The sequence below is a fragment of the Podarcis vaucheri genome (assembly GCF_965113315.1).
Source record: "Podarcis vaucheri genome assembly, chromosome: 6".
Taxonomy (NCBI): Eukaryota; Metazoa; Chordata; class Lepidosauria; order Squamata; family Lacertidae; genus Podarcis; species Podarcis vaucheri.
Window position 1 is genome coordinate 16568363 of NC_138764.1, and position 25923 is coordinate 16594285.

The 25923-nt window shown below is 44.4% G+C and overlaps 2 protein-coding genes and 1 long non-coding RNA gene across 6 annotated transcripts in view; 2 read left to right on the top strand and 1 right to left on the bottom strand.

The window, feature by feature from the left end:
- The window catches only part of LOC309533847 (flavin-containing monooxygenase 3-like), a 21330-nt gene extending 20893 nt beyond the window's left edge, over nucleotides 1–437 (top strand). For all 3 annotated transcript variants that reach the window (XM_082225497.1, XM_082225495.1, XM_082225496.1), the window contains exon 9: nucleotides 39–437. In XM_082225497.1, coding sequence (XP_082081623.1) covers nucleotides 39–381 — 343 coding nt within the window. In that variant the 3' untranslated portion in view covers nucleotides 382–437. The remainder of the gene's footprint in view (nucleotides 1–38) is intronic.
- LOC309533945 overlaps nucleotides 1–9835 on the bottom strand; it is a 15169-nt gene extending 5334 nt beyond the window's left edge. Inside the window, exon 1 of the long non-coding RNA XR_014220559.1 lies at nucleotides 9692–9835. This is a non-coding gene — a long non-coding RNA (uncharacterized lncRNA). The remainder of the gene's footprint in view (nucleotides 1–9691) is intronic.
- LOC309533851 (dimethylaniline monooxygenase [N-oxide-forming] 2-like) overlaps nucleotides 7461–25923 on the top strand; it is a 22005-nt gene continuing 3542 nt past the window's right edge. The window contains exons 1-7 of one of the 2 annotated variants that reach the window (XM_082225504.1): nucleotides 7461–7723; nucleotides 12289–12426; nucleotides 14689–14877; nucleotides 15483–15645; nucleotides 18256–18398; nucleotides 19881–20080; nucleotides 22454–22809. In XM_082225504.1, coding sequence (XP_082081630.1) covers nucleotides 12295–12426; nucleotides 14689–14877; nucleotides 15483–15645; nucleotides 18256–18398; nucleotides 19881–20080; nucleotides 22454–22809 — 1183 coding nt within the window. In that variant the 5' untranslated portion in view covers nucleotides 7461–7723; nucleotides 12289–12294. Of the gene's footprint in view, nucleotides 7724–12113; nucleotides 12203–12288; nucleotides 12427–14688; nucleotides 14878–15482; nucleotides 15646–18255; nucleotides 18399–19880; nucleotides 20081–22453; nucleotides 22810–25923 lie in introns of those variants that run through there. The other variant, XM_082225505.1, reaches the window with a different exon arrangement.

Genomic DNA, 25923 nt, shown 5'->3' on the forward strand with positions numbered 1-25923 from the left:
AATATATCTACCAAACGTCCCCTTTCCTTTCCTTTCAGGTACGGCCAGAGCGATACCATACAAACAGATTACGTTGTCTACATGGATGAACTCGCCTCCAGTATCGGTGTGAAACCCAACATTCCAGTCCTCTTTCTGACAGATCTCAAGTTGGCTCTGCAGGTTTATTTTGGCCCCTGCAGTCCATATCAGTTTCGTTTGTCGGGACCGGGGAAGTGGGACGGAGCCAGAGACGCCATATTGACGCAGTGGGACCGAACGCTGAAGGCCACAAGAACCCGTGCCGTGAAGGGCGACCAGAATTCTTTCCCGCTCTTTTCTATGCTCAAAATACTCGCCCTCCTCCTCCTCTTTCTTGCCATTTTCATGATGTTCAACTGAGCGACCTCAGTGCCAAAATATACATGACAGAATGCCGTGCGGTTTTTATTGAAAAAGCTGCATTTTTATTGAAGATGTAAACTTTTTCATGCAAGAGAGAGAAAAATCATCCCAAAGCAAATAGCATGCATAAACATAAGTGAAGCATGATAAGGGAAATACATAAATCAGTGCACATGATGTTAAACATGAAGCCACATAGGAAAGGTGGGAAAGAAGGGCTGACAACAGTAATAGTAGTAATAATAATAGTAGTAGTAATAAATAAGGCATCCCTCCCACCTCCCCACAGCCTTACTTGTCAAGTACCTTTTTCCCTGCTCAAAACATTCCTAGCTGGTCTGAGGAGAAAAGGATTTGGGGACAGAAGCTGCTCAAAGGTAAATTATTGATGGGGAGTCTGTATTCTCCATTATTTTACATTTATTCTCATGCATGCGAGCTGGAGAGACAGCTCTCAGCTGAACTGATACAAGCAACTCCCCATTTTACGCAATTTTGCACACATACTCAAAATGCTTTTGCCTTCTTTCTCTGTAGTCTTTTTCTGTTTAAGCCTTGTTCCTCTCTGGTACCGACAGATAACTTGTCAGAAAATAGGCAGCATCTTAGATTTATAGCAGGTATAAAATGTCAGCATGCCACAGAGAACAAACATGAACTATTCCATCCTTTGGGGGTTGCCAGCTTTCCATATTTTATCTGACCATTCAGTATGGGCTGAACATCCTGTCTCCATTTGGAGAACTATTTGTCCCTTGTGAAAGAGATATTTTCAGGAGTTGGGAAGGGCAAATTTTAAGAATTTGAGGAGAAAGGTTCGTGCTTTGACCTACAAAATGGCTGAGGTTATTCTACCAGAGAAGATGATGCAGCCTTGGCACAACTTCAAGCAGCTGTGTGGGCGCTCCAGCCACATTTCTGGGGCAGAATTCCCCTTAAAGTGGCACCACAATATGCCATAGCATAATTCCCAGGGGTATTACTGGGGGTGGAGCTGCCCCCGAAACCAGCTCAACAACATGGCCAGAGGAGCTGAGATGCCACAAAGTAGTGATAAGGCTTTTATGTAGCTAAACAAAAAAAAGGGAAGGGGGGCAGGACTCTCATCTACCTCAGATTTTAAAACGCATCCACCCGCTGCCCACAAATGCTTCAAATCTGCCCACTCATCTCCCAAGATCATTGTAATTCATGGAGGGCATGTTCTCCCCACCCTAAAAACTAACACAATAATGCTATGCCAAATAGCATTTGGGGCCTGAATACTGCTACACAGCACACCAGTGTCAGAGCGTTCCAAGATTCGGGGGGGTTCAGGTGCACTTAAAAAGGTCTGAGTTTCCTTTCCGACAGTGAGGTACAGTGTCTTAATGGTATATACAGCATTCACATCCCAAGAGGGCCTATTCTCTATAAGCACATCATTGGATTCAAAGAGCAGCAGAAAGCCACACTCTGTCATGAAGTTGTAGCAAATTTCTTGGGCAGACTCAAAAATACCAATAAATCACTGCTGGCATGAAAAGTTTATTTCAAGAGAGGAACAGATGTGTTAAAGCACCAAAGCACATGATTCCAAGGCACAGGGCTCATATTTTTATGGCTCCTCTACAAAGCTCCACGTGAACACAATGTGATCAGCACTGTGATCACTTTCATTGGTTACCAAAAACATGCTCCTATCTGCGTAAGCAGTACCATGTCAACCCTGTGATCAACTCCCACCAGGAAACCTATGTCCCCACTGTGGAAGGATGTGTGGATCCAGAATTGGCCTCCACAGTCACTGTTAAGACCAGGCATAGGCAAACTCAGCCCTTCAGATGTTTTGAGACTACAATTCCCATCATCCCTGACCACTGGTCCTGTTAGCTAGTGATGATGGGAGTTGTAGTCCCAAAACATCTGGAGGGCCAAGCTTGCCTATGACTGGTTAAGACCGTGTTCATAGAAGACAATCTTACTCGGCTATGAGTTATTGCCAAAGAAGAAGACCATGGCAACAGGTGGTCCCCCTCCCCAATAATATTTTATTAAGACCTTTCATAATACATTACATGGGATTGGGTGGCACTATGGTCTAAACCACTGAGCCTCTTGGGCTTGCTGATTGGAAGGTCGGCGGTTTGAATCCCCATGATGGGGTGAGCTCCCATTGCTCTGCCCCAGCTCCTGCCAACCTTGCAGTTGAAAAGTATACCAGTGCAAGTAGATAGATAGGTACCACTGCGACGGGAAGGTAAACAGCGTTTCCGTGCACTCTGGTTTCCGTCACAGTGTCCCATTAAGCCAGTGTCCGCATGACCCGGAAAGCTGTCTGCGGACAAACACCGGCTCCCTCGGCCTGAAAGTGAGATGTGCGCCGCAACCCCATAGTTGCCTTTGACTGGACTTAACCATCCGGGGTCCTTTACCTTTTTACAGGTAGATCTTAACTCTTGTCTCACACAGAAACAGGTGAACCCTACCACCCTCCCACCCTGGGAGATCTTCCCTTCCCTGCTTCCACTGGCGGAGGAACGGGGGGACGGGGGGAGCTTTTTAAAGGAAAACCCCTAGGTTGCCAAGCTTTTATTTTACAAAAATGCCATAAAAAACTGTGATTTTTAAAATGGATTTGCCTAAGATCCAGGACAAAGCGCCACCTTTCAGAAATTCCTCCATGGACGTCAATTCCACCTTTGAAATACCGGGGGAATCCAAACGTATGGCAGCCGTATTTCATGCCTGTCCTTACAATGCGTACAAAATCCTCCCAATATCTCAGAAGTGCAGAAAGAGGAGCGCTTGCCGAATAAACGAGGCCTCTGAAAGTGCTGGTAAATTGGAGCGATCCTTATACACATGGATAGGTTATTAATGCCATCAAGCCTGCAACGGCCAGAGGATATTGCAAATTCTGGGAACAAAGTTTAGAGAAAGGGTTCGAATGTAGCTGGTGGCAACAGGAACAGAAGAGAAAAGCGGTAAGATCAAAACATCCATTTTTTTATGCATGTCCAGTGAGAGGAGGTGCTGAACACTGAGGTTTGCTGAAGTGAAAAAGATTCACAGAATGGTGGAACTGGGTGGGACCACGACTTCAAATCTGCCCACTCATCTCCCAACCCTAGTCCAACCCTCTGCAATGCAGTAATCTTTTTGCCCAGTGTGGGTCTCTGTAATGGTTCTAGGGATTGCTCGTGTGTAAGCCGGTGCCAACACCTGGCTGTATTGCCTGAGTGAACCTTTCCTGTCCGGACAGCCACTCACCCGTGGCTGTCTCAATCGCTGGCAGAATCCGTCAGTGGGCGTTTCTTAAACTTCTTCCAGCAAAGAAGCTCTTTGATGCCTAGTCTCCTCCTACTCTCTCTGCGTGAAAGCCTTCTGCGCAAGGAGGGCGTAGGCAGCGGAGGACCTCTACTCTCCCCGCTGGTCCCCGACAAGGAGTCATAGGACCGCCTCGCTGCTTCCCCCATCTGCCTCCCTTCTCCACTGGTGCTACGCTGATTCTCTTCCCCAGAAGATGGGCTGCCTCTCCCAATCCTGGGACGCTCTCCGGAATCCCTCTGGATTTTGCTCTCTCCCTCCGGCACTGATGGCAGTTCCCTGACAGTCCCAAACTCACAGCTGCGAGATGAAGAGTCTCATGCTTTACAGACTGAGCTTATCACTTATTAGGCATTTTAACAATAAGCATCCCAAACTAAAGTAAAAGAGTGTTTCTCTATGCGATAACAGCAGCCAGAATTTTAATAGCAAAATATTGGAAAAATGAGTCAACACCAACAAAAGATGAACGGCAGTTAAAGCTGTGCGAGTACAGTAGACACTTGGGATGTGAACGGGATCCGTGCAGGATGCACGTTCACAACCTGCAGCGTTCGCAACCCGCAGCTGCCTGTCTGCGCAAACGCAAGTTGCGATTCGGTGCTTCTGCGCATGCGCAACCATCGAAACCCGGAAGTAACCCGTTCTGGTACTTCCGGGTTTCGGCAGTCAGCAACCCGAAAAAACACAACCTGAAGCGGCTGTAACCCGAGGTATGACTGTACTTGGAACTCGCCAAAATGAGAGTCAATAAGAAACCACTCAGGAGATAAGGTTAAAAAAGAACGGGGTTGCTTTAAAAATTACTTAATAAAACTTGTTTCCCATAACAACACTTGGCTGTGTTTAGAATAATTTCACAGAAAAGGAATTTTTTTCATCCTGTCTGGAAAAACAATTAAATACAGATAATTCAAATATAATAGTTGAGTTGAAACTGCAAAGAGATAGAGGGAAGTCAACAAAATTATAAGGGACTCAAACCAGTACGAAGGTAATATCTTTTTAGGATTTTGTGTATAGAATATTTAAGTTATGGTTTTGACAAAAAAAATTGTTGATTTTTTACTGTTTTTTTCTTTCTTTTCTTTTTATCAATTTTGGGGGGTATTATTTTCTTATTCATTGTTGTCCTATTTATCCTAGATCTTTATACATCTTTACCATGTATTTTGTATTATTATTACTTTCTTATCTTAGAATATGTGATTTAGGATCAATTTATTCTTTTTAACCTTTTTTTGTAAATTTCAAAAATGTAATAAAGTTAGAAAAAGAAGGGGAAAAGGAGATCGGGCAAAATGCCCCATGATATTCTTGTAAAGAAGCTGGTAAAATGCGGTCTTGACTATGCTACCACTCAGTGGATTTGTAACTGGCTGACTGACCGAACCCAAAGGGTGCTCATCAATGGTTCCTCTTCATCCTGGAGAAGAGTGACTAGTGGGGTGCCACAGGGTTCTGTCTTGGGCCCGGTCTTATTCAACATCTTTATCAACGACTTGGATGATGGACTCAAGGGCATCCTGATCAAATTTGCAGTTGACACCAAACTGGGAGGGGTGGCTAACACCCCAGAGGACAGGATCACACTTCAAAACGACCTTGACAGATTAGAGAACTGGGCCAAAACAAACAAGATGAATTTTAACAGGGAGAAATGTAAAGTATTGCACTTGGGCAAAAAAAATGAGAGGCACAAATACAAGATGGGTGACACCTGGCTTGAGAGCAGTACATGTGAAAAGGATCTAGGAGTCTTGGTTGACCACAAACTTGACATGAGCCAACAGTGTGACGCGGCAGCCAAAAAAGCCAATGCAATTCTGGGCTGCATCAATAGGAGTATAGCATCTAGATCAAGGGAAGTAATAGTGCCACTGTATTCTGCTCTGGTCAGACCACACCTGGAGTACTGTGTCCAGTTCTGGGCACCACAATTCAAGAAGGACACTGACAAACTGGAACGTGTCCAGAGGAGGGCAACCAAAATGGTCAAAGGTCTGGAAACGATGCCTTATGAGGAATGGCTAAGGGAGCTGGGCATGTTTTGCCTGGAGAAGAGGAGGTTAAGGGGTGATATGATAGCCATGTTCAAATATATAAAAGGATGTCACATAGAGGAGGGAGAAAGGTTGTTTTCTGCTGCTCCGGAGAAGCGGACACGGAGCAATGGATCCAAACTACAAGAAAGAAGATTCCACCTAAACATTAGGAAGAACTTCCTGACAGTAAGAGCTGTTCGACAGTGGAATTTGCTGCCAAGGAGTGTGGTGGAGTCTCCTATTTTGGAGGTCTTTAAGCAGAGGCTTGACAACCATATGTCAGGAGTGCTCTGATGGTGTTTCCTGCTTGGCAGGGGGTTGGACTCGATGGCCCTTGTGGTCTCTTCCAACTCTATGATTCTATGAAAACTACTAGCAAAGCCTGTGTTTGACCATATTGCGCTGTACTATTGTTTCAATTTGTTATAGTATAAATGGGTGGGATCAAGGAGAATATACATGATCTGAGGAGAAAGGAGAGAGGCCAAGGTGCTCCAGGAACCTGGAACCAGCCCTGCAAGATACAGGGAGAAGCAATTGGTGCCTATCCCTACCTGTTCCCTGCTTCCTGTGCTCAGCACCTAAGATACAAGAACAGATATTGCTTAAACAAGACAGTTGCATGGAAAAGATGCCCTGCTGCATCAGCTTCCTCTTGCTCCTGGTTCTACCTGCAAAGGTGAGTCAGCTAAGAAGAAGTGCATTGAGGCTGTGCCAAGAGCCCTGGGGACAAAGAGAATTCAGAAGTTGGCTGGCTTGCTAGGCAGCCCTGGTGTAGGGGAATGAATCACTATTTAGCTTTGGAGAGGCTGGGTTCTGGTTGACTGAAACCCATAGCTGTCAACTTACAGATTTGAAAATAAGGGACCAGCAGCCTCGAAAATAAGGGATCAGCAGCCAAAATAAGGGATTTTGGCTTAGCTTATACAGAAATCCGGCACTGATGGAGCCAGGCTGCTTTTGCTGTGACTGTGTTTTGCAGGGGGTTGGACTAGATGATCCTAAGGGTCTACAACTCCGACCAAAGAAGAGTGGCAGACGAAACTGATGAACGACGTCGAGATGGCAAAGCTTACAGGCAGAATTAGAAGCCAGGAAGAGGACCTCTTTAATAAAGAATGGGGAAAGTTTATAATTTAGTTGAAAAGCTATTGTCAAGAGTTACATACATTGGTAGAATTGACAGAAAACTTGCAGTAAAAATTTGAACTATGGTTGGACAAATGATTTATAAAAATAGAGTTATGAAAGGGATGCAGAGGGGGAAATCTCGCAGAGGAGGACCCCGAGCCGCTGCTTCCCTCCCGAGCCGGGCGAGCATGAAACCCGGGAAATTTAAGGGACATCAACAATAAGGGACAGCAGCGGGACACGGCACTGGGATTAGGGAGTTTCCCATCAAATAAGGGACGGTTGACAGCTATGCTAAAACCACAGTTACTTTGCTACCAGCTGGAACTCGCCTAAGTTGAGTATGCTTTGTTTGGCGCAGGGTGTTCTTCTAAGCTGTAGGTAGAGCAAAGGCACGGCAGCTGCTTCTCAATTGTCCTGTTGTCTTTTCAAGGGAAGCCAGCGAGTTCAGCTTCCACCTCTCCACTACCTATAGCTGTCATTAAAGGGAGAACATATAAGCCCAATTCCACAGTCCTACATTCCATGTGATTGTGTAACCCTAGCCCTTGGCTAAGGTTGCCAAACTCCTTGTGTTTTCAAAGAAGGTTGCTCACAAACATCCGCAGAACATTTTAAGGCAACTCTGTTTATCACACAGACACACACCAGTACCCCTAAAGACTGTTCCAAGGGAAAGGGGCATCTATCTGCATCAACAAGTTAACTCCTAGTGCTCTGTGCCTGAGAGATAAAGAACCACGTGAGCATGGACTCTCCATTTGTCAAAAGTCTCTGGAGCTCAGCTGGAGTGTGGATTTCCCTCTAGACACTGAAGGGACAATCTGCTTAATCCAGGCAACAGAGGAAGCCAGGTAAGAAGTATCATTTCCCTACGGTACTTTGGTTCTTCAACCTTTTTATCTCTTCAAGTCAAACCACATATTTGAGATCAGCCATCTCTCTCTCTCTCTCTCTCTCTCTCTCTCTCTCTCTCTCTCTCTCTCTCTCTCGTTGGGGTCAGAGCAGCAATGCTGGAGGCATAAGTATTTCACTCTTTCCCCTATTGTGCTATTTTCCAGATCTACCTCTCGCACCTACAGTGCTCACACTCTCTGCTTCCTCAACCAAATGCAAATACTGTACCTGTAATCTCTTGCAGGGGACAGTTTTGATTTGTCAAAGTGGTGCAGAGAAATGTGTTAAAAACCCCTTGCGCCAATCAATTTAATGAAGGGGAGATCTGGTCACAAATCTCTCACCAACATGTGAGGTTTGACCCGTTCTTTCTAAATGCTCAGTTAGGATTTTTGTGCCCTCGTTGAGCATTTAAAAATGGTTTTGCTTTTTCTGTTTCCCGAAGAGAGAATGAGGAATTTCTGTCTTGTGTGTACTGAAGTACTCTGATTTATAGGTAATTGTTTTATCTCATATGGTACAAGGGCAGCTCACAATCGAAATCATTAAACAAAGAACTACAAACATTTCACAATACTGAAATACAGAACATCAGCGGTGCATGAAAGCGGCTGATAAGAATGATATAAAAACGATCCAAATGTCAAACTTTCCCAAAGTCCTAAGTGAATAGGTATAGGTCCATCTGCAACTGGCAGCCAAAAGTTACCGTAATCATAATTTCTGCATGACAAGTTGAAATAACATTAGAAAGTTTACTTGAATGATTTTAAGAGACATATATGAGTATTGTACAAATATATCTACTATACACTATTATGTAAAGTACAAACTTATATCTTAAGTCATACAACTTATGTTTTCAAACTACTTAGTCATGAGCTTTCCTGGACAGCAAACCACTTCAAAATCTGAGATATCTCTCTTGCATCCTCATAGGTTCCTAAAGTGCCACCAATATTTACTATTAAGAGGTGCTACTGTCATAATTCCAATTCCTATTTCCTATCTGCATTTAAGAAGTCAATATTTGGCAAAATCTACTAATACATAAGTCGATCCATTACACAAAATTTCATTAATTTTCTTTCTTTTTCCCCCATAAGGAAATATCAAAATATCACATTGGTAACATTTTTCAAATAAAGAACAACAAAACAGATCATAATTATCCAAAACCAGCGATACTTTAATCATACCTGCTCTTCCTTTAACCAGATTTTATATTCGCTTTCTTAATATCTACTTTGCATTATTTGACTTACATAATTTACAGGGTACAGATTAAATCATTCCATATTTTTCCTTCATTTCTTTCTGAACCTAGGGAATCTCATTCTATATTTCCTCTGTTTATATTTGGGTCAATGAATTTTATAAAAGGTCTCTAGTTATCCCCTCCTCTTTTTTACTATTACAAATATGTTCACTTTGTCATTATATCTATTTTCCCATGGTTTTATCAATTAATTTTTAATGCTGCTTCTGTTGCTAAGAGTCCAGTTTAATTCTGGCTACTGCTGCAAAACACCTTCCTTCAAATATCCAAGTTGCATAAATATTAGCTGAATATTTCATTGAGTACAGTCCTATAGTCTTTTCTTTTTTTGCCTTTTCTTATAAATATAGCTGACTTTTCTTTAATTAATTACTGTGTTAATCAATGCATTTTTAAAATAACGAGCGGCAGCCTGAATAGCTTTATGTAAATGAAATTGTCTGTCACAACTTTAACTGAATATGGATATATAAAAATAAAAACACATTTTAAATGGTGCTCAGATGCGTGAAAATTATGCTGTAACCATGAGATCAGCTTTATACTCACCAGTCATAACCCAACGTAGAATTCTGAATGCCACTGAAATCAACAGGCTTAAATGTTTATAAGTTTCTGGTGGATTATGGTCAATAAATATACTCACAATTTTTAAAACCAGAAGAATTTAGTCTTCAAGTTTATTCCAGGTATCACTGCTCTGTACCTATGTAATTTGTGTTTTTCTGTAGTCCTGACTCTAAACTGAATTCAGACGTTCAATTTAAGGTGACAGCAAAGCAGAGAAGCTTTTTTTCCCCCGTAGCCCGGAAGAATAATAATGCTTATAGAAGTATGAATTTAACCTTGGGAGTGAGGTTTGTCCTCATTTTTCCTCCTTCCTAGGCTTCCGTGGATAACGCATCTCCCACGATCCCTCGCTGTGATAAGAAAGCAATAGAGGGGACTGCAAGTTGCAAAACCATTTTTTAAACCCCAATTCCCATGTCACACATTAATCCAATATAACCAATATCTCTTCTCCTCAACTATGGTCTCATCCAGACTTCCTTTGGTGCTGCATTTTGAGGCACAGTTCCATGCTTTAAAGTTTCATGTCCAAGCATCGTTGTTGTTGTTTTGTCCCGGTGCTTTTCCTGGGAAAACCCCACCCTTTGCTATCTTCTCCCCCCAAAAAAGGCATGCGACCAAATTTATGGATGGTTCCCTCTTCATCTCATTCCATGTTGAAGCTGAATTTCTGCAGATGAAATGTCACATTTTAGTCAGAGGCATAGCAAGGTGAGGTGGTACCCAGTGCAAAAAATTTTTTGACACACACACACAAACCACATTGCAATTTCCCCCCCGAATTTTTTTTATTGATTTTCCAAATTTATAATGAATATAACACTCCAAGAAAAATACACATTACAATCCTAAAAAGAAGAGAAAAAAGAAAAGGAAAAACAAACATATAGACACATATTACTTCTAAGACCTAATTTGATTTTCATTGTTTACTGACTTCCATGAATACCCCCTTACTGAGTTTCATTGAATCACCTTGTAACAGCTCTCCAATATCTTCTTTCTAATCAAATTAACTCCTTTGATTTACTATCTTCTTCTCTTTTCATAATTATCTAAATCCATAGTATTTTACACTTCATTCTTACTCTAATCCTAGGCCTGTTTGATACTTTCCAGTGACTTCTACTTATGTTACAATATTTGGCTAAATAGTCTTTGAATTTCTTCCAATCTTCTTGATATTCCTCTTCTTTCTGATCACGGATTCTTCCAGTCAGGTCGGCTAGCTCCAAAAAGTCTAACATCTTCATCTGCCATTCTTCTACTGTTGGACCCCACACTGCAATTTTTCGGAATGTTGCCCAGAGTTGTTGAGCTTTTTAGGGAGGGTACCCAAAGTTGTTAAGGTTTTATTAGGAAGGGTTGGCCGTGAAACAGATACGCCCGCAGATTGTGCAAATCCAACCGACGATCACATAAATAATGGCCATGGTGTCCACCTGAAAGGTGCCAAAACTGAGTTCCGACGGATAAAAAACCATGCACACTTGCCCCAAAGCAGACATGTACAGCGTTGCACTGTAAATTGGTAGTGCTACCCACAGATTTCTCACCAATGGGAGAAGTGGGTATAAAATTAATACAATTAATGGTGAAAACTTTCTTGTGGCAAGTTGCACAGTCTCCTTTAGTTGCCGTATATCAGACAAGACAGTAGTTTGCGCGATCGGCGGTTGGATTTTCACTATCGGCGGGTGGTGCTGGCCAGCCGGGGGTGCGAGCACTGCCCGCCAGCGGTGCCAGCACCACCCGCCGATCGCGAAAACCTGTCCGCTGATTGCATAAAACCGCCCTCCGGGGATGTGAGCGCTGCCCGCTGGGGGGTGCCAGGCTGATCGCTGGGCGTATTTGCGCGATCAGCGGGCGGATTTTCACGACGACAATCACTCCAATCGCGAAAATCCGCTCGATGCGGGTGTAAGCGCCACAACACCGATCCGCCCAGGGGGTTTTTGTCACCCCCCCCAGGCATGACACCCGGGGCAGACCGCACCCCCCCCACACACCCCACTTGCGACGCCCCTGATTTTAGTAGCTTGGAGCACTTTCCAATATCATTAAGCGATCGTTAAAACGCTAGTGTGAATGTACTTTCTATATTGTCAGGTCAGGGTCCCGCGGGTTTAAGATGTGAAGTGGCTTCTATTTGGATCATTTGAAATATGCTTAGATTCTTGGATCATATGTCTGTGGGGAGGGTCATGTAAACACTGCTTGGAACATCTGCCCCTCACTTCCCTCTCCCCTTATGCAAAGAAAGCCTGTGTGAAGGGTCATGTGAACACCGCTCGGGTCATTTGAAATGTGATGTGGACGCTTCTCGGATCATGCTGCTTGCAACGTGATGTGAACATTGCTTGAATCATCTGCCCCGATTGGCACAATGTCACTATTCTTAACTGTGTGGTTCTTGGCAAAGACTCCCCAGAAGGGGCATCAACACAAACACATTTCATCCAAATTTGCCAACAAATGAAAAGCTATATGCCTTTGTTGGTGGGAAAGACATCTAAGGCTTTGGGAAATGACTGCTGTCCGCAGATCTGGGGTGAAGCACAGTGTCTGTCTAAGCCTCTGAGCGAAGGTAGCACACCTCTAGTGTTAATAAGAGGACAGATTCTGATTCAAGGGAGAAATATAAGCTGTGCCTTTGATCTTTCCTTCCCGTAGGGGACCATGGCTAAGAAAGTTGCCATTATCGGTGCTGGAGTGAGCGGGCTGACATCCATCAAAGGCTGCCTGGAGGAAGGCCTTGAGCCCACCTGCTTTGAGCAAAGCAGTGACATCGGGGGACTATGGAGATTCACAGTAAGTCAGGAGACTTGTCGCTTGAAAGGTTAGAATACCGAATGAATGTATCTTGGGAATCTTCCACAACCCACAGAGGGACACGCCCCGATTCTGATAGTTGTGTTCTGTGGCTAAGCTCATTTCGACCTCAGCTGCCACCAATATGTCGGAAGGCACCTAGTTCTAAAAGTCTGCATCAACTGGTAGTTGTCCTCACTTTCGCCAGTACTCACGTTTCTGGCTGAATTGCAGTGATCCAGAAAGGATGCAGCTGAAATTGTGTGCATAGGTGCCGGGACATTTCATGGCAGAATATACTGCCAGACTCATCCAGTGTTGGTCACTAAGAGCCAAACCAGGTGTGAAATATATTTTCAGTAATGTAAATAGTTTCATGCCATTCATGTCTTCCCAGTGGCGTAGCGTGGGGGGTGCAGGGGGGGCGGCCGCACCGGGCACAACATCTGGGGGAGGGCGCGCTCACACTCGCAGCTCTCTGCCCCTACCTGGCTCGAGTGCTAAGATCCACGGGTTAGGGGGCACAAATTACTTGCCTTGCCCCGGGTGCTGACAACCCACGCTACGCCACTGTGTCTTCCACATGGGTGTAGCCAGGATTTTTGTTAGGGGAGGGGGCAGCCAAATTTGTTGAGCTTTCTTTTCAGGAAATCAAAGTTGTCGAGCAATGTTTGCAAGAGGAGAACTTTGTGCAGTGGATTATGCCCCAGCAGGCAGATCTGCCCATGTGGCACACATAATCTGCCGCCTGGGGTAGAAATTTCATCTTGCCTTATGACAGAGCTGCTTTTCATCCTGAATTGTGCCAAAATAAAATTGGCTTGTCCTGCAGCAGTCACAAACCAAACAATGTGCTGATAAATGCCCTCCACTTTTGCTGAACATAACTGGGTGGATTGTTTCACCCTTGCTCCTAGAACTGGAAGATCTGTGACCAATTGATTGTAGTCATGTGGATTATTTATCCTCTACTGTGCTTTTTGGAATAATGGCATCCTAGGAACATTGGGATGGGACGCAGGTGGCGCTGTGGGTAAAAGCCTCAGCGCCTAGGGCTTGCCGATCGAAAGGTCGGCGGTTCGAATCCCTGCGGCGGGGTGCACTCCCGTCGTTCGGTCCCAGCGCCTGCCAACCTAGCAGTTCGAAAGCACCTCCGGGTGCAAGTAGATAAATAGGGACCGCTTACCAGCGGGAAGGTAAACGGCGTTTCCGTGTGCGGCTCTGGTTCGCCAGAGCAGCGATGTCACGCTGGCCACGTGACCCGGAAGTGTCTTCGGACAGCGCTGGCCCACGGCCTCTTGAGTGAGATGGGCGCACAACCCTAGAGTCTGGCAAGACTGGCCCGTACGGGCAGGGGTACCTTTACCTTTAGGAACATTGGGAGCGCCCCATTCCATTTCTTTATAGTATGTAAACAGCTTTCAACTGAGGATGAACTGGATTTCCTTTTGGATCGATTTTTGTTGTTGTTATTGTTCAATACATATATCAAAAACTTGTTCAAAATGGCTTCTCTTGGAATATTTTTTATTCTGCTGTGGATGTCAGATGACTCATGGGTGCACTGGATTGCATAGACAGGGAGATGAATGTTTTGGTTGTGACACCGTGCTGGGGATGCCTTATATCTCTATGGAGATTTTGAGGCCAATTGGATTATTAGTCATAGCACGTTAATGGAGCCTCCATGTTCAGAGATAGTGAACCATCTGGCAACAGTTGATTGAGAAGCAAACAATTGCTGTTGCTTAGTCGTTTAGTCGTGTCCGACTCTTCGTGACCCCATGGACCAGAGCACATCAGGCACTCCTGTCTTCCACTGCCTCCCGCAGTTTGGTCAGACTCATGTTGTGGCTTCGAGAACACTGTCCAACCATCTCCTCCTCTGTCGTCCCCTTCTCCTTGTGCCCTCCATCTTTCCCAACATCAGGGTCTTTTCCAGGGAGTCTTCTCTTCTCATGAGGTGGCCAAAGTCTTGGAGCCTCAGCTTCAGGATCTGTCCTTCCAGTGACCACTCAGGGCTGATTTCCTTAAGAATGGATGCGTTCGATCTTCTTGCAGTCCATGGGACTCTCAAGAGTCTCCTCCAGCACCATAATTCAAAAGCATCAATTCTTCGGCGATCAGCCTTCTTTATGGTCCAGCTCTCACAATGGTGAAGAGCTTTTGGCAAACAATGGTGAACAGCTTTTGGCTTCATGCTATGTGTGTGGGATTCCGGGAGGCAGCTGATCAAGCAGGAATCTTCTTATTGCTCCCTAGGAAAAGGTGGAGGAAAACAGGGCTAGCATCTACAACTCTGTTGTCACCAATTCCTCCAAAGAGATGTCCTGCTTCAGTGACTTTCCTATGCCTGACCACTTTCCAAACTTCCTGCACAACTCCAAGTTCCTGGAATACTTGCGACTGTATGCAAAGCACTTTGGTCTGCTCAAGTATATCAGGTTCAAGGTATGTTGATTTAATTCACACAATACTATCTCCTGTTTCTTTCTGGGAACTAAATTTGGTATAATGTTAAGAAGACAAGAGAATGCTTTAGCTTTAGTAAAGAGTGATGTTGCTTGGACAATTCTTTTTCAAAATGTTTGATGTCTGTAGAATCTCAACCACACATGGAACGAGTCTGCTTTTTTTTTCATACAGTACCAACACTTACTAGCAGTTACAACCACGAAGTCCAAACCCCTGCAATGTAGTAATTTCAACTAAAGCACCCATGAGACACGGCCACCCAACCTCTGCTTAAAAACCTCCAAGGAAGGAGAGTCCACCACCTTCATTTGAAGATGGCTATCATATCTCCTCTCCATCTCCTCTTATCCAGGCTAAACATACTCAGTTCCCTCAACTGTTCTTCATAAGTAGTTCCTTGGTTTCCAGACCTTTGATCATCTTGGTCATCCTCTTCCAGCTTCTCAATATCCTTCCAAAAGCCCTTCAAAAATTTCCCCTTCAGAACTTCCTGCTGTTTGATGAAGTGGGGAGCGAGGAACGTGGTGTCAGAGAGAACTGGTTGCAAAGTAATAGTGTCGTTTTTTCTGGCTTCATGGTAGACCACTGTCATCAGTTTGGAAAAAAGTCAAGATTACGCTACCACTGGCCAATGGACCATGGTCACGGAGACAGATGGAAGGCAGGAGTCATTCATCTTCGATGCTGTCATGATCTGCACTGGCCACCAGATAGAAGCATACACCCCAGTGGAGTCTTTTCCTGGTAAGGTTTCTTCAGCCTAACAGAGAGTTGAAAACCCTGAACGTATTTCAGTTGACAACACACCGTCTGGTTGGGTTTGTGAGGTTCGGTGACCAGGCATGAGGTTATGCTGGACCAACTAGAAGAGGCAAGCATCCAGGGTGCCAGAATTCAAGAGACTCTCCTCACCTTAGTTATGAGCTTGCGAGGAGAGAGCCGCTGCTTGAACTTTTGGAGGAGGGGCAGCTTAACAGGGGCAGTTTAGCAGATCAGCGCCATTTCAGGGGGGGGGGATAAGATCAAGAGCGTTCTGATCTCCACAATTTGCCTCAGGTATAGACAGCTGTAAGTTGAAGGAGGGGGAGAAATGAAGGGACAAAAATGACAAATGTAAACAAGAAAACGGTTTCACAGTCAACTCTTATTGAATGTGCTATAGTTATTCTCTGCAGGGGGAAAGGCTAGGAATGAGCAAAAGAAAATGTTAGGTCAGCCCTGGGTAAGGATTAAGGTGATCCTTCATATGCCTGTACAGATAAATATCCTCATTCCCTTGCCCTTAAAGGTAAAAGTAAGGACCCCTGACAGTTATGTCCACTCGCAAACGACTCTGTTGTTGTGGCGCTCATCTCACTTTACTGGCTGAGGGAGCCGACATTTGTCCGCAGACAGTTTTTCCGGGTGGCCAGCAGGACTAAGCCACTTCTGGCGAAACCAGAGCAACCCACGGAACAGCCGTTTACCTTCCCACCGGAGCGGTACCTATTTATCTACTTGGACTTTGATGTGCTTTTGAACTGCTAGGTTGGCAGGAGCAGGGACCGAGCAACAGGAGCTCACCCCATCACGGGGATTCGAACCGCCGACCTTCCGATCGGCAAGCCCTAGGCTCTGTGGTTTAGGCCACAGCACCACCCATGTCCCTTGCCCTTACATCCCCTACAATTCCACGAGAAATCTTTTCCTATCTCATTCCCTCAAATATATGATTTTGACATGTCTCTTCATCCCCAGTTGTGCTATGTGGTGAAAACAAATCAAGCATTGTTGCCTAATTTGTTCAACTTTTGCATATTTTTTTTCCAAATTCTGGATTTTTTCCCACCCCTATCAGATTTCCAAATGTATTTCTCTTAGCCAACTCACACTTGGAATTCCTAGGGGAAGGAGGGGATACATCGGATAGAAGATCTGGCAGAAAATGATGGCTCAGAGGGAGACATAATCAAGCTCACCCTTCTGCTGCCAGAAAACAAGCAAACCCTCTACAGCATAATCTCCGCCGAGAACTTCCACATGCACAAGAAAGCTGCCCTGTGCCGCTGCCTTGGGTGGGGTTATGCACCCTTAAGAGCCTCACTAGCACCTGCAACATGTGATGTTTCCCACTGCTTTATCCTGTTATCTGCTTTTTGAAAAGAAGTCTGCGTTCATAAGGAGGAAAAGGGGAAGGACCAACCTCTGTATTTCCTAAAGGAACACATACCGTGAACCAGAAGCATTTCCAGTGGTGGCGACAATGAAACTCACAGCCTCTTTTTTGGTCTTGCTGTCTCAAGAGTTAGACGTTCAGCTTCAATTTTATTTTTAAAACCTGCACTAATTTACCTGGTTTCTTAGGAAGAAAAAGAGATTTTTAAAAAACTTTTATTTTTATGGGTTTGTGTTAATTTTTTTGTTGTCCCTTTATATTGAATAATTTGCTACATTTGTAAAATGTAAGAGGTATATATAATATATGTATTTTTCTAACGTAAAAAAAAATTGAACTTTTTTCTTTTCGAGATTTTTTTCTTAGAGGAGAGAGAGAAAAAAATATTTTTTCAGGAAAATTTTAAAAAAGCATCAGTGAAAGCTCCTTTACTCCCCTCGCTTCCCTCCTTCCTGACCCTTTTTGAAGAGCGAATCAGCAACGTGTGATCTTGGAGTATGGATGGACACAAAGAGGACAGAATTATGTATGTTTTTTAATGCAGATGTCCATGCTGTTCTTGTTTGCTTTTTTGGCTCTTACATGCAGGGGGCCATTGAGTAGGGATCCAGAGGGGATTTTCGTTCTTTTTCTTTCTTTTTACTCTAGCGAAGGAGGAATACAATCAGAGTTTTGTATTCAGAATGTTGTGCAATATTTTGGAACAGGACATTGGCGTGTCTAGAGATTTAGTTAGTTAAAAAACAACAAAGGTTGATCAAATCTGTACAGTTTCTATTGTTCCAGATTTTTTTAAGTTTGTATTAAAAGCATGATATATAATAAAAAAGGAAAAAAGAAGAGGCCATAGTTAACATGTTTTTGTCCTTAGCATGCTCTTTGGATGTAAAATAAAAATAGGAATAAAACCCCCCCATAGCTCCACTAGATCACTGACTCTACAAATATATACTGATTTAAAGTCATTGACTTTCACAGTCTAAAAGGCTACTTTCTTGTACTGCGTACTGCACCAATCTTTTCCTCTCGTGAGAAGATATATTTGAGGGAATAGCATTCTTCCGCTGCAGATGAGCCAAGCAAAGTTGGTCTAGTACCTGAATGCTGTGATATCCTGATCTGGAATCTATCCAAAAACGACTTTTTGCAACTATTAAGTTATTCTGCAAGTGCTGTAGCAACTCTTTGCTTCATGGCAGGTTTCGAAAAGTTCCGGGGGAACTCTTTCCACAGCCGAAATTACAAAAACCCTGATGGGTTCAATGGGAAGACAGTTGTGATCATTGGAATGGGGAATTCGGCTGCTGACATCGCTGTGGAGATCTGCAGGAAGGCAAAGAAGGTAAAGGGGGTGTTTGGGGAGAGGGGTGATGTGAAGATTTAGATAGCTTCTTGTTTGTTTGTTTTTAATAATCTTTTATTAAGTTTTATCAATAGAAAAGTTCAGAAAAAATACAAAAACAGAAAAATACAAAATTACAAAATACAAAGATACGAACATTAAACACAAAAAAGAAAAAGAAAAAACACATATAAAAAAAAATAAAACTCCCTCTTTTTTTGATTTCTCATCTTTAGTTAACTTATTTTCCTGACTTCCTCACGCCTCCCTTTTTTGTATCCCTTTTAAAAATTGGTTCAGCAAATTCATATCCAATTTAGCTTATCTATTATCAATCCCATCTTACATTTTACCAGGAAACTGAAGGCACATTCTTTCACCTATGGTGGACGTGCCCAAGGATTAAGGCTTTCTGGGAAATGATTTATAATGAAATGAAAAAGGTATTTAAATATACTTTCCTGAAGAAACCAGAGGCTTTTCTCCTGGGCATAGTTGGCCAATCGGTGTTAAAGAAGGATAGAACTTTCTTTATGTATGCTACAGCAGCAGCAAGAATTCTTATTGCAAAGCACTGGAAGACACAAGAGTTACCCACCTTGGAAGAATGGCAAATGCAACTAATAGACTATATGGAGATGGCGGAAATGACTGGCAGAATCCGAGACCAGGGAGAAGAGCTTGTGGAAGAAGATTGGAGGAAATTTAAAATTTATTTACAGAAACATTGTAAAATTTTTGAATGCTGATGACGTTGAAATGAACTGAAGGGGTTCTAGCAACAAGGTAAGATTTAGATAGCTTCTTGATAGGCATGTATTACAAAACAAAATAGATGGAACCCAGCCTAAGGTGGACTTACCCACGCGATGGCTGGCAGCAGGACCCACTGACGGAAGGAAGGAGCAGAGAGAGAGGAAGAAGAATGGGAAGAAGATTTACGGTAAGAAAGAGGAAGATAGATGTAGACAGATATTGTAACAGTAAACGTTATTTTATATATACCCTGCCTGTCAGGGACTCAAGTCCGCTTGCTGATAAAGTAAGAACAGCTAAGAGATCAGCAGCGGAAAACATTAAAAAGCAGCTGAACATACATATACAAAAACATATAAATATGTCCCGGGCACAAAATTGTTAGGGGCACAAGATTTCAACACCCCGTGCTACTTCAATACAGCTGTGCCCTTCCATCACAGGGCTCTGTTGAACACGGCTTCTTCCTGTGAACCAGGAAGTGACCTCTCCAGACAACGAAACAACTCTTCTTGTCTTATCTCTGCGGCTGCAATCTCCTGGGTGATGCAGACGCTGTTAGGCAGTTGAATTTGCATGCATACTAAGTCCGTTTCCCTCTCTCCCCCCCTCTCTCTGTGTGGCCTGGGACCCTTGCAACCCACGCTACGCCACTGGATTTGTGAAGGAGAGAGGAAGCTTTGAGAGAGTTTTGGGGGCTCATCTTCTTCTCTTGCTGCTCCGCAGGTGTTCCTCAGCACAAGGGGAGGCACTTGGGTGATGAGCCGAGTGTACGACAATGGCTATCCTTGGGACACCATCTTTCACACTCGCTTCAATGACTTGATCCGAAATTCTGTCCCTTGGTTCCTTTTGCAATGGATGACGGAACGGAAAATGAACCAGTGGTTTAGTCACGAGAACTATGGCTTGCTGCCTCGAAACAGGTATATAGTTCAGGCCTAGGCAAACTCGGCCCTCCAGATGTTTTGGGACTACAACTCCCATCATCCCTAGCTAACAGGGACAGTGGTCAGGGATGATGGGAATTGTAGTCTCAAAACATCTGGAGGGCTGAGTTTGCCTAGGCCTGATATAGTTGGTTATTTTGCTTCAAAAGGGGGTTGATGTGACCTGGGTTTGTTGACATGGTTATTGCAACACATAACAAGAGAAGAAAGGCAGCTTGTGGCAGTTAGACACAAATTCTGTCAGTCCTATGCTTCCATCCATCTCCTTTTTGAAAAGGCATACGGTCCCTGTGTTTAGACCGGGAAATCTGTGAGAAGAATTTCGCACCATCTGAGGATGCTACTGCCTGTTGTGCCTCTGCATGGATCACTGATGGATTCATTCATTCATAATTCATTCAGCCTCTGCATGGATCACTGATCTGGGCTTTCCACCTTCCAACCAGCAGAGTAAGCCTAAAATAGATGCAAACACAGAAATACAGAAAGTGGGCTCCTTTGAGGACAGGTGATCCTTACTTCTTATAAGCATTCGTATAAGAAGTACATGTTTGGGGGTATAAGTGTAACAGGTCCAGTCTGACTTCAAGTCAAGGAAAGACTGCCCTGCAAATTATTATTTTTGTTTGATTGTTTATGCAAATAGCAATGGGGTAGGGGATGCACAATATATTGTTTGCACCCAGGCACAGTTATGGTTAGTTACAGAACTGTTCCTATAAGAAGCAGGCCTTCAGCCCCAAGGCTTAGAGAGAGCTATTTTTGTGTTCGGAGAGTCTGGGACATAGATAATGATGGTATGGCATGAATGGTGGAGAAAGGAGAGGAGCAGCAGCTTAGGATTTGGCAGTCCCAGATAAATTCTGGAGGTTCTGTGCAAGAAAGATCAGGTCCAAGCACACTAACTAAAAATAAATCAATCCCTATTTAATTGGCCATGTTTCCAGTTAAACCTGGTTGTGGTTGGGCTGCAACTTTTCTCTTGAAAGGTGAGTGCTAGAAAAAGCACTCTTGAATTTCTTGAATGAGGAAATAACACACCCCCCTCCCCAAGAGCCTGTGTGTTACGCATCCAGAATTCCAAATTTCCTGGACATGTCCAGCTTACACCAACATTTTGGGAAATGTAAGTGCTGCATTTTTCCATGTATAACACGCCCCCGTGTATAAGACACCCCCTATTTTTGGCGAGTCCAAATTAAGAAAATCGGGGGGGGGGGATTACCAAGAGTTGTTAAGCTTTTTTTGGGGGGGGAATTCCCCAAAGTTGTTGATTTTTTTGGGGGGGGGATTGACGAAAATTTCTCACCCGCATGACCACACGCGTTGCCAAACACACCAATCGTGTGCCCGCTCGCCACCAGCAGCCTCCAATCACCCACCCAATAGCATCATCAGCAGCAGCCAATCAACAGCAGCCATTGCCACAGCCACCACTCACACACCCAATTATCTCTGACAATCTCCAGATAGGCACAGCAACCAATTGACCGTCCCGCCAATCAACTATCCGTGTATAAGACGACCCCAAATTTATAAGTTCTTTTTTAAAGAAAAAAACCTCGTCGAATACACGGAAAAGTACGGTATGTGAAGCATTTTGAACCCTATGAAGCACTGTAGAGGAGTTATGTTCCAGGGATTGCACCTAAAGCCAAAATTGCCTATACAAGCAATCCTTGTTTTACATGTGGGTTCCATTCCAGACATAGGGATGCGGGTGGCGCTGTGGTCTAAAACACAGAGCCTAGAGCTTGCCAAGCAGAAGGTCGGCGGTTCGAATCCCCGCAACGGGGTGAGCTCCCGTTGCTCAGTCCCAGCTCCTGCCAACCTAGCAGTTCGAAAGCACGTCAAAGTGCAAGTAGATAAATAGGTACCACTCCGGCGGGAAGGTAAAAGGTTTCTGTGCGCTGCTCTGGTTCACCAGAAGCTGCTTAGTCATGCTGGCCACATGACCCGGAAGCTGTCTGCAGACAAACGTTGGCTTCCCTCGGCAAGTAAAGTGAGATAAGCGCTGCAACCCCAGAGTCGGTCACAACTGGACCTAATGGTCAGGGGTACATTTACCTCCATTCCAGTCACCCCCCACTTCACCCTTCGGTGGAGCGCATATAAGCCCATTCAGCCCCATTCCACCCCTGCCCCTTTTCATGATATTTTAGGGATGCCTGCCCTCTTCCCACCCCTTTCCTATTAATTTTTACTATCTTTTTTCCCCACGAGAAGCTGAATGCACTCAAGTCAAATGCACATAGGTTGCTGGCTCACTGTATTATTGGTGGAGAATAAGAACAGTGTTATGCCTTCCAGTTTCTGGGCATGTTTCTCCACTCTCATTTTGCCTTTCAGATCCCTGATGAAAGAGCCAGTGTTCAATGATGACTTGCCTAGCCGTATCCTCTGTGGTGCTGTGATGGTGAAACCACTCATCAAGGAGTTCACCGAGAGCTCCGTCATTTTTGAAGATGGAACTGTAGAGGAGAATGTGGATATTGCCATCTTTGCAACAGGCTACACGGTTGCATTTCCTTTTCTGGACAAGTCAGTGATCAAGGTGGAAGACAATCGGGTCCCGTTGTATAAACACGTCTTTCCTCTTCATCTGGAGAAGCCAACGCTGGCTGTTATTGGCCTCATCCAGCCCCTTGGGCCTATCATGCCCACTGCAGAGCTGCAAGCTCGCTGGGCAACCAGAGTCTTTAAGGGTAAGATTCTGGTTCTGGTTATACAGCCCAGTCAGGGTGCATAGTACAAAAGAACAGTTCCTTGCCTTGAGGAGGTTGAAATCTAACATTTTACAATAGAGTAAACAAAATAAGAAGCAGAAGGGGGTGAATGTGGAGGTAAACAGGAAATAACAATTACACCTTTAGTGAAGCATTGTTTTCCTTTGCCTTGCTACTCATGTAGTTTGGCAATTTTCAAAGTTAGGATATCAGATTACAGTGGAACCTCGGGTTGCGAACGTGATACGTGCGGGAGGCATGTTCGCAACCCGAAGCATTTGCAACCTGCAGCGCCACGTCTGTGCACATGTGTGACGCAATTCGGCAGTTCTGCGCATGCGCAAAGCACAATTTAGTGTTTCTGTGCATGCGCGAGCACCAAAACCCGGAAGTAAGCCGTTCTGGTACTTCCGGGTTTCGGCGCATCCATAACCTGAAAACATGTAACCCGAAGCATCTGTAACCCGAGGTACCACTGTAAGTACACATTTGACATGTGCCCAAATTTAAAATTTGGATATTCTTTGATTATAAAATCCAGTTTTGCTGTTGAAACACGAGTTGTAGGTACACATAGTTTCCCATCAAAATAGAGAGCCAAAGACACCATAAATCCCGATCAAAACTTTAAAAATCCAATATCCAAAATCTGGGTAGCTTGATCATGGATTTGTAATAATAATGGTTATGACAATCAGCATTTATATAAAGCTGCCCAAGAACTGCACATACATTATCTTGGCAATTGCACCTACAGCTTTCTGATACAGGCCAATGTTGTCACTGCACCGCTACCAATCAGGCAGCTGAAGATGAGAGATGAGTGGCTTGCTTAAGTGAGATTTGAACTGGGAACTCCATCAAGCACAGTCATCTTCTCCCAGCCTTGAGATGCCTACGTGGGCACTAAGGGAAGGGAGAAGGACATTGGGTGGGACAACATGTGGTCTTTCTGTCTTTCAGTATCATGGGGTAGATAGACTCCAAGGCCGTGAAGCAAGAATTGGCTGGTGGGAAAAGTAGAGGCACTTGGCCAATGGCACTTGCTGGGGAAGGAATGGAACTCGTTTACTTCTTGACCTGTTAAAGGGGTCATGGCCAAGTTGCAAACCTGCAACTGTTGGAAAGGCAGTTGCGTCTTGAGGCACCAAGCCAGCTCCCCATGAGATAACTACACACGGACACAGAATTAAGGTAGATGGGTAAAATTAAGGCCACAACTTTATTGATTGCAAATTAAATGTGAGTGGTATTGGCATAGGCATTGGCTGAAGACTATAACGGACTACTCCCCCAGTTGACAGAGTCTATGGTAAACCCATCGGGGCAGCAACATCGGGGTTTTGCCCGACAGAAGCTTACCAGTTTGGTGTAGTGGTTAAGAGTGGTAAACTCGTAATCTGGTGAACTGGGTTCGCATCTCCGCTCTTCCACATGCAGCTGCTGGGTGATCTTGGGCCAGTCACACTTCTCTGAAGTCTCTCAGCCCCACTCACCTCACAGAGTGTTTGTTGTGGGGGAGGAAGGGAAAGGAGAATGTTAGCCGCTTTGAGACTCCTTAGGGTAGTGATAGAGCGGGATATCAAATCCAAACTCTTCCTGTGATCCTGGCATGGCCCTAGCCCATCAAGCGGACTTCGGACGAGATCCGGGACCCCCAGATTCCTTTAACGGAATACCTTTTGATCATTGAGGGGCAGGTGATGGCCACACCTCCCCTCCACATGCAAAATTAAACCAATGCCTAACCGGAAAGTTGTGATGATTGCTAAGGGGGTAGGCAAAAAACCAAGTGGCCAGTGCCAATTTGCCAGATGGATAAAAATTCCTACCCGGCCCTTGTCCCAAGACAGGCGACTCACACAAAGTCCAAAGCAAGGCCAAGAACCTACACTTTGTTCAGCAGCACCAATCAAGTGACTAGGGCCCTCTTGTGCTGATGCTTACATAATTCCTTAACCACCCCCACCCATTTCCTGATTGGCTGTGACCCCTGATGCCTATTTAGAGGAATGAAACTTAGACCAAGAAACAAAACCTACTTAGTCAGGGGTGTGTCCAGGGGCCCAGTCGCAAGAAGGACCGCCTTCTGAGGACGATCCCATCTCTGATGGCTTAGTCTCTTGGGGACGCCTCCCCCCACTATGATTTTATGATGGTTGGGGGGTTTTTTTGGCTGTTCTTTTAGCCAGATTGCTCCTTATGGCATCATTCAGTAAAACAGTGGGTCCACCTGTTGCACATCAAAACCAAAGCACTTTTATGTGCCTTGGATCTCTTCTGGTTTGCTCTGGTGCATTTCGAATGAGCCAGATGTTGTGGCTGTGGCAAAAGGGGTCAAACTATGACTTCAGTTGGCTGTGTTGCTCTGTGCACCTTGCATCGCTTGCCTCTTGGTTTTCTTCCTTCTTCTTCCTTTTCCCTCCTGGCAGTGCTAAATATTTTGACTGGGAGCTCGTTGAGACTGGGACTTGTCAATCTGTAAAAGACAACATGCGTTGATGGTACTGCGTAACTCATTGTATTCGCTACACAGGTTAAGATAAGCATTCTAGTCTATGGTCAAACCACAACATACATTTTAAAGCACATGGCTCCCCCCCCCAAGAATTGTGGGAACTATAGTTCACCCCTCACACAGCTCCAATTCCCAAGATTCTTTGCAAATGTAACTGCTTTGCAGTATATTAACTTTCCATTATCAGAGTTAAGGAAATCAGTAATAATATTCTGGAGAACCACTTTATTAAAGTGAGGAAAGCTACACATCATTCTTATTAAAGATGTAAAGTGGTACCTCAGGTTACATACGCTTCAGGTTACATATGCTTCAGATTACAGACTCCGCTAACCCAGAAATAGTACCTCAGGTTAAGAACTTTGCTTCAGGATGAGAACAGAAATCGTGCTCCGGCGGCACAGCAGTAGCAGGAGGCCCCATTAGCTAAAGTGGTACTTCAGGTTAAGAACAGTTTGAGGTTAAGAACAGACCTCCGGAATGAATTAAGTTCTTAACCCGAGGTACCACTGTATATAAAAGCAAAATAGGGTTGTACGCTACCCCAATCTCTGGGTGGTGTGGGATTCCAGGGA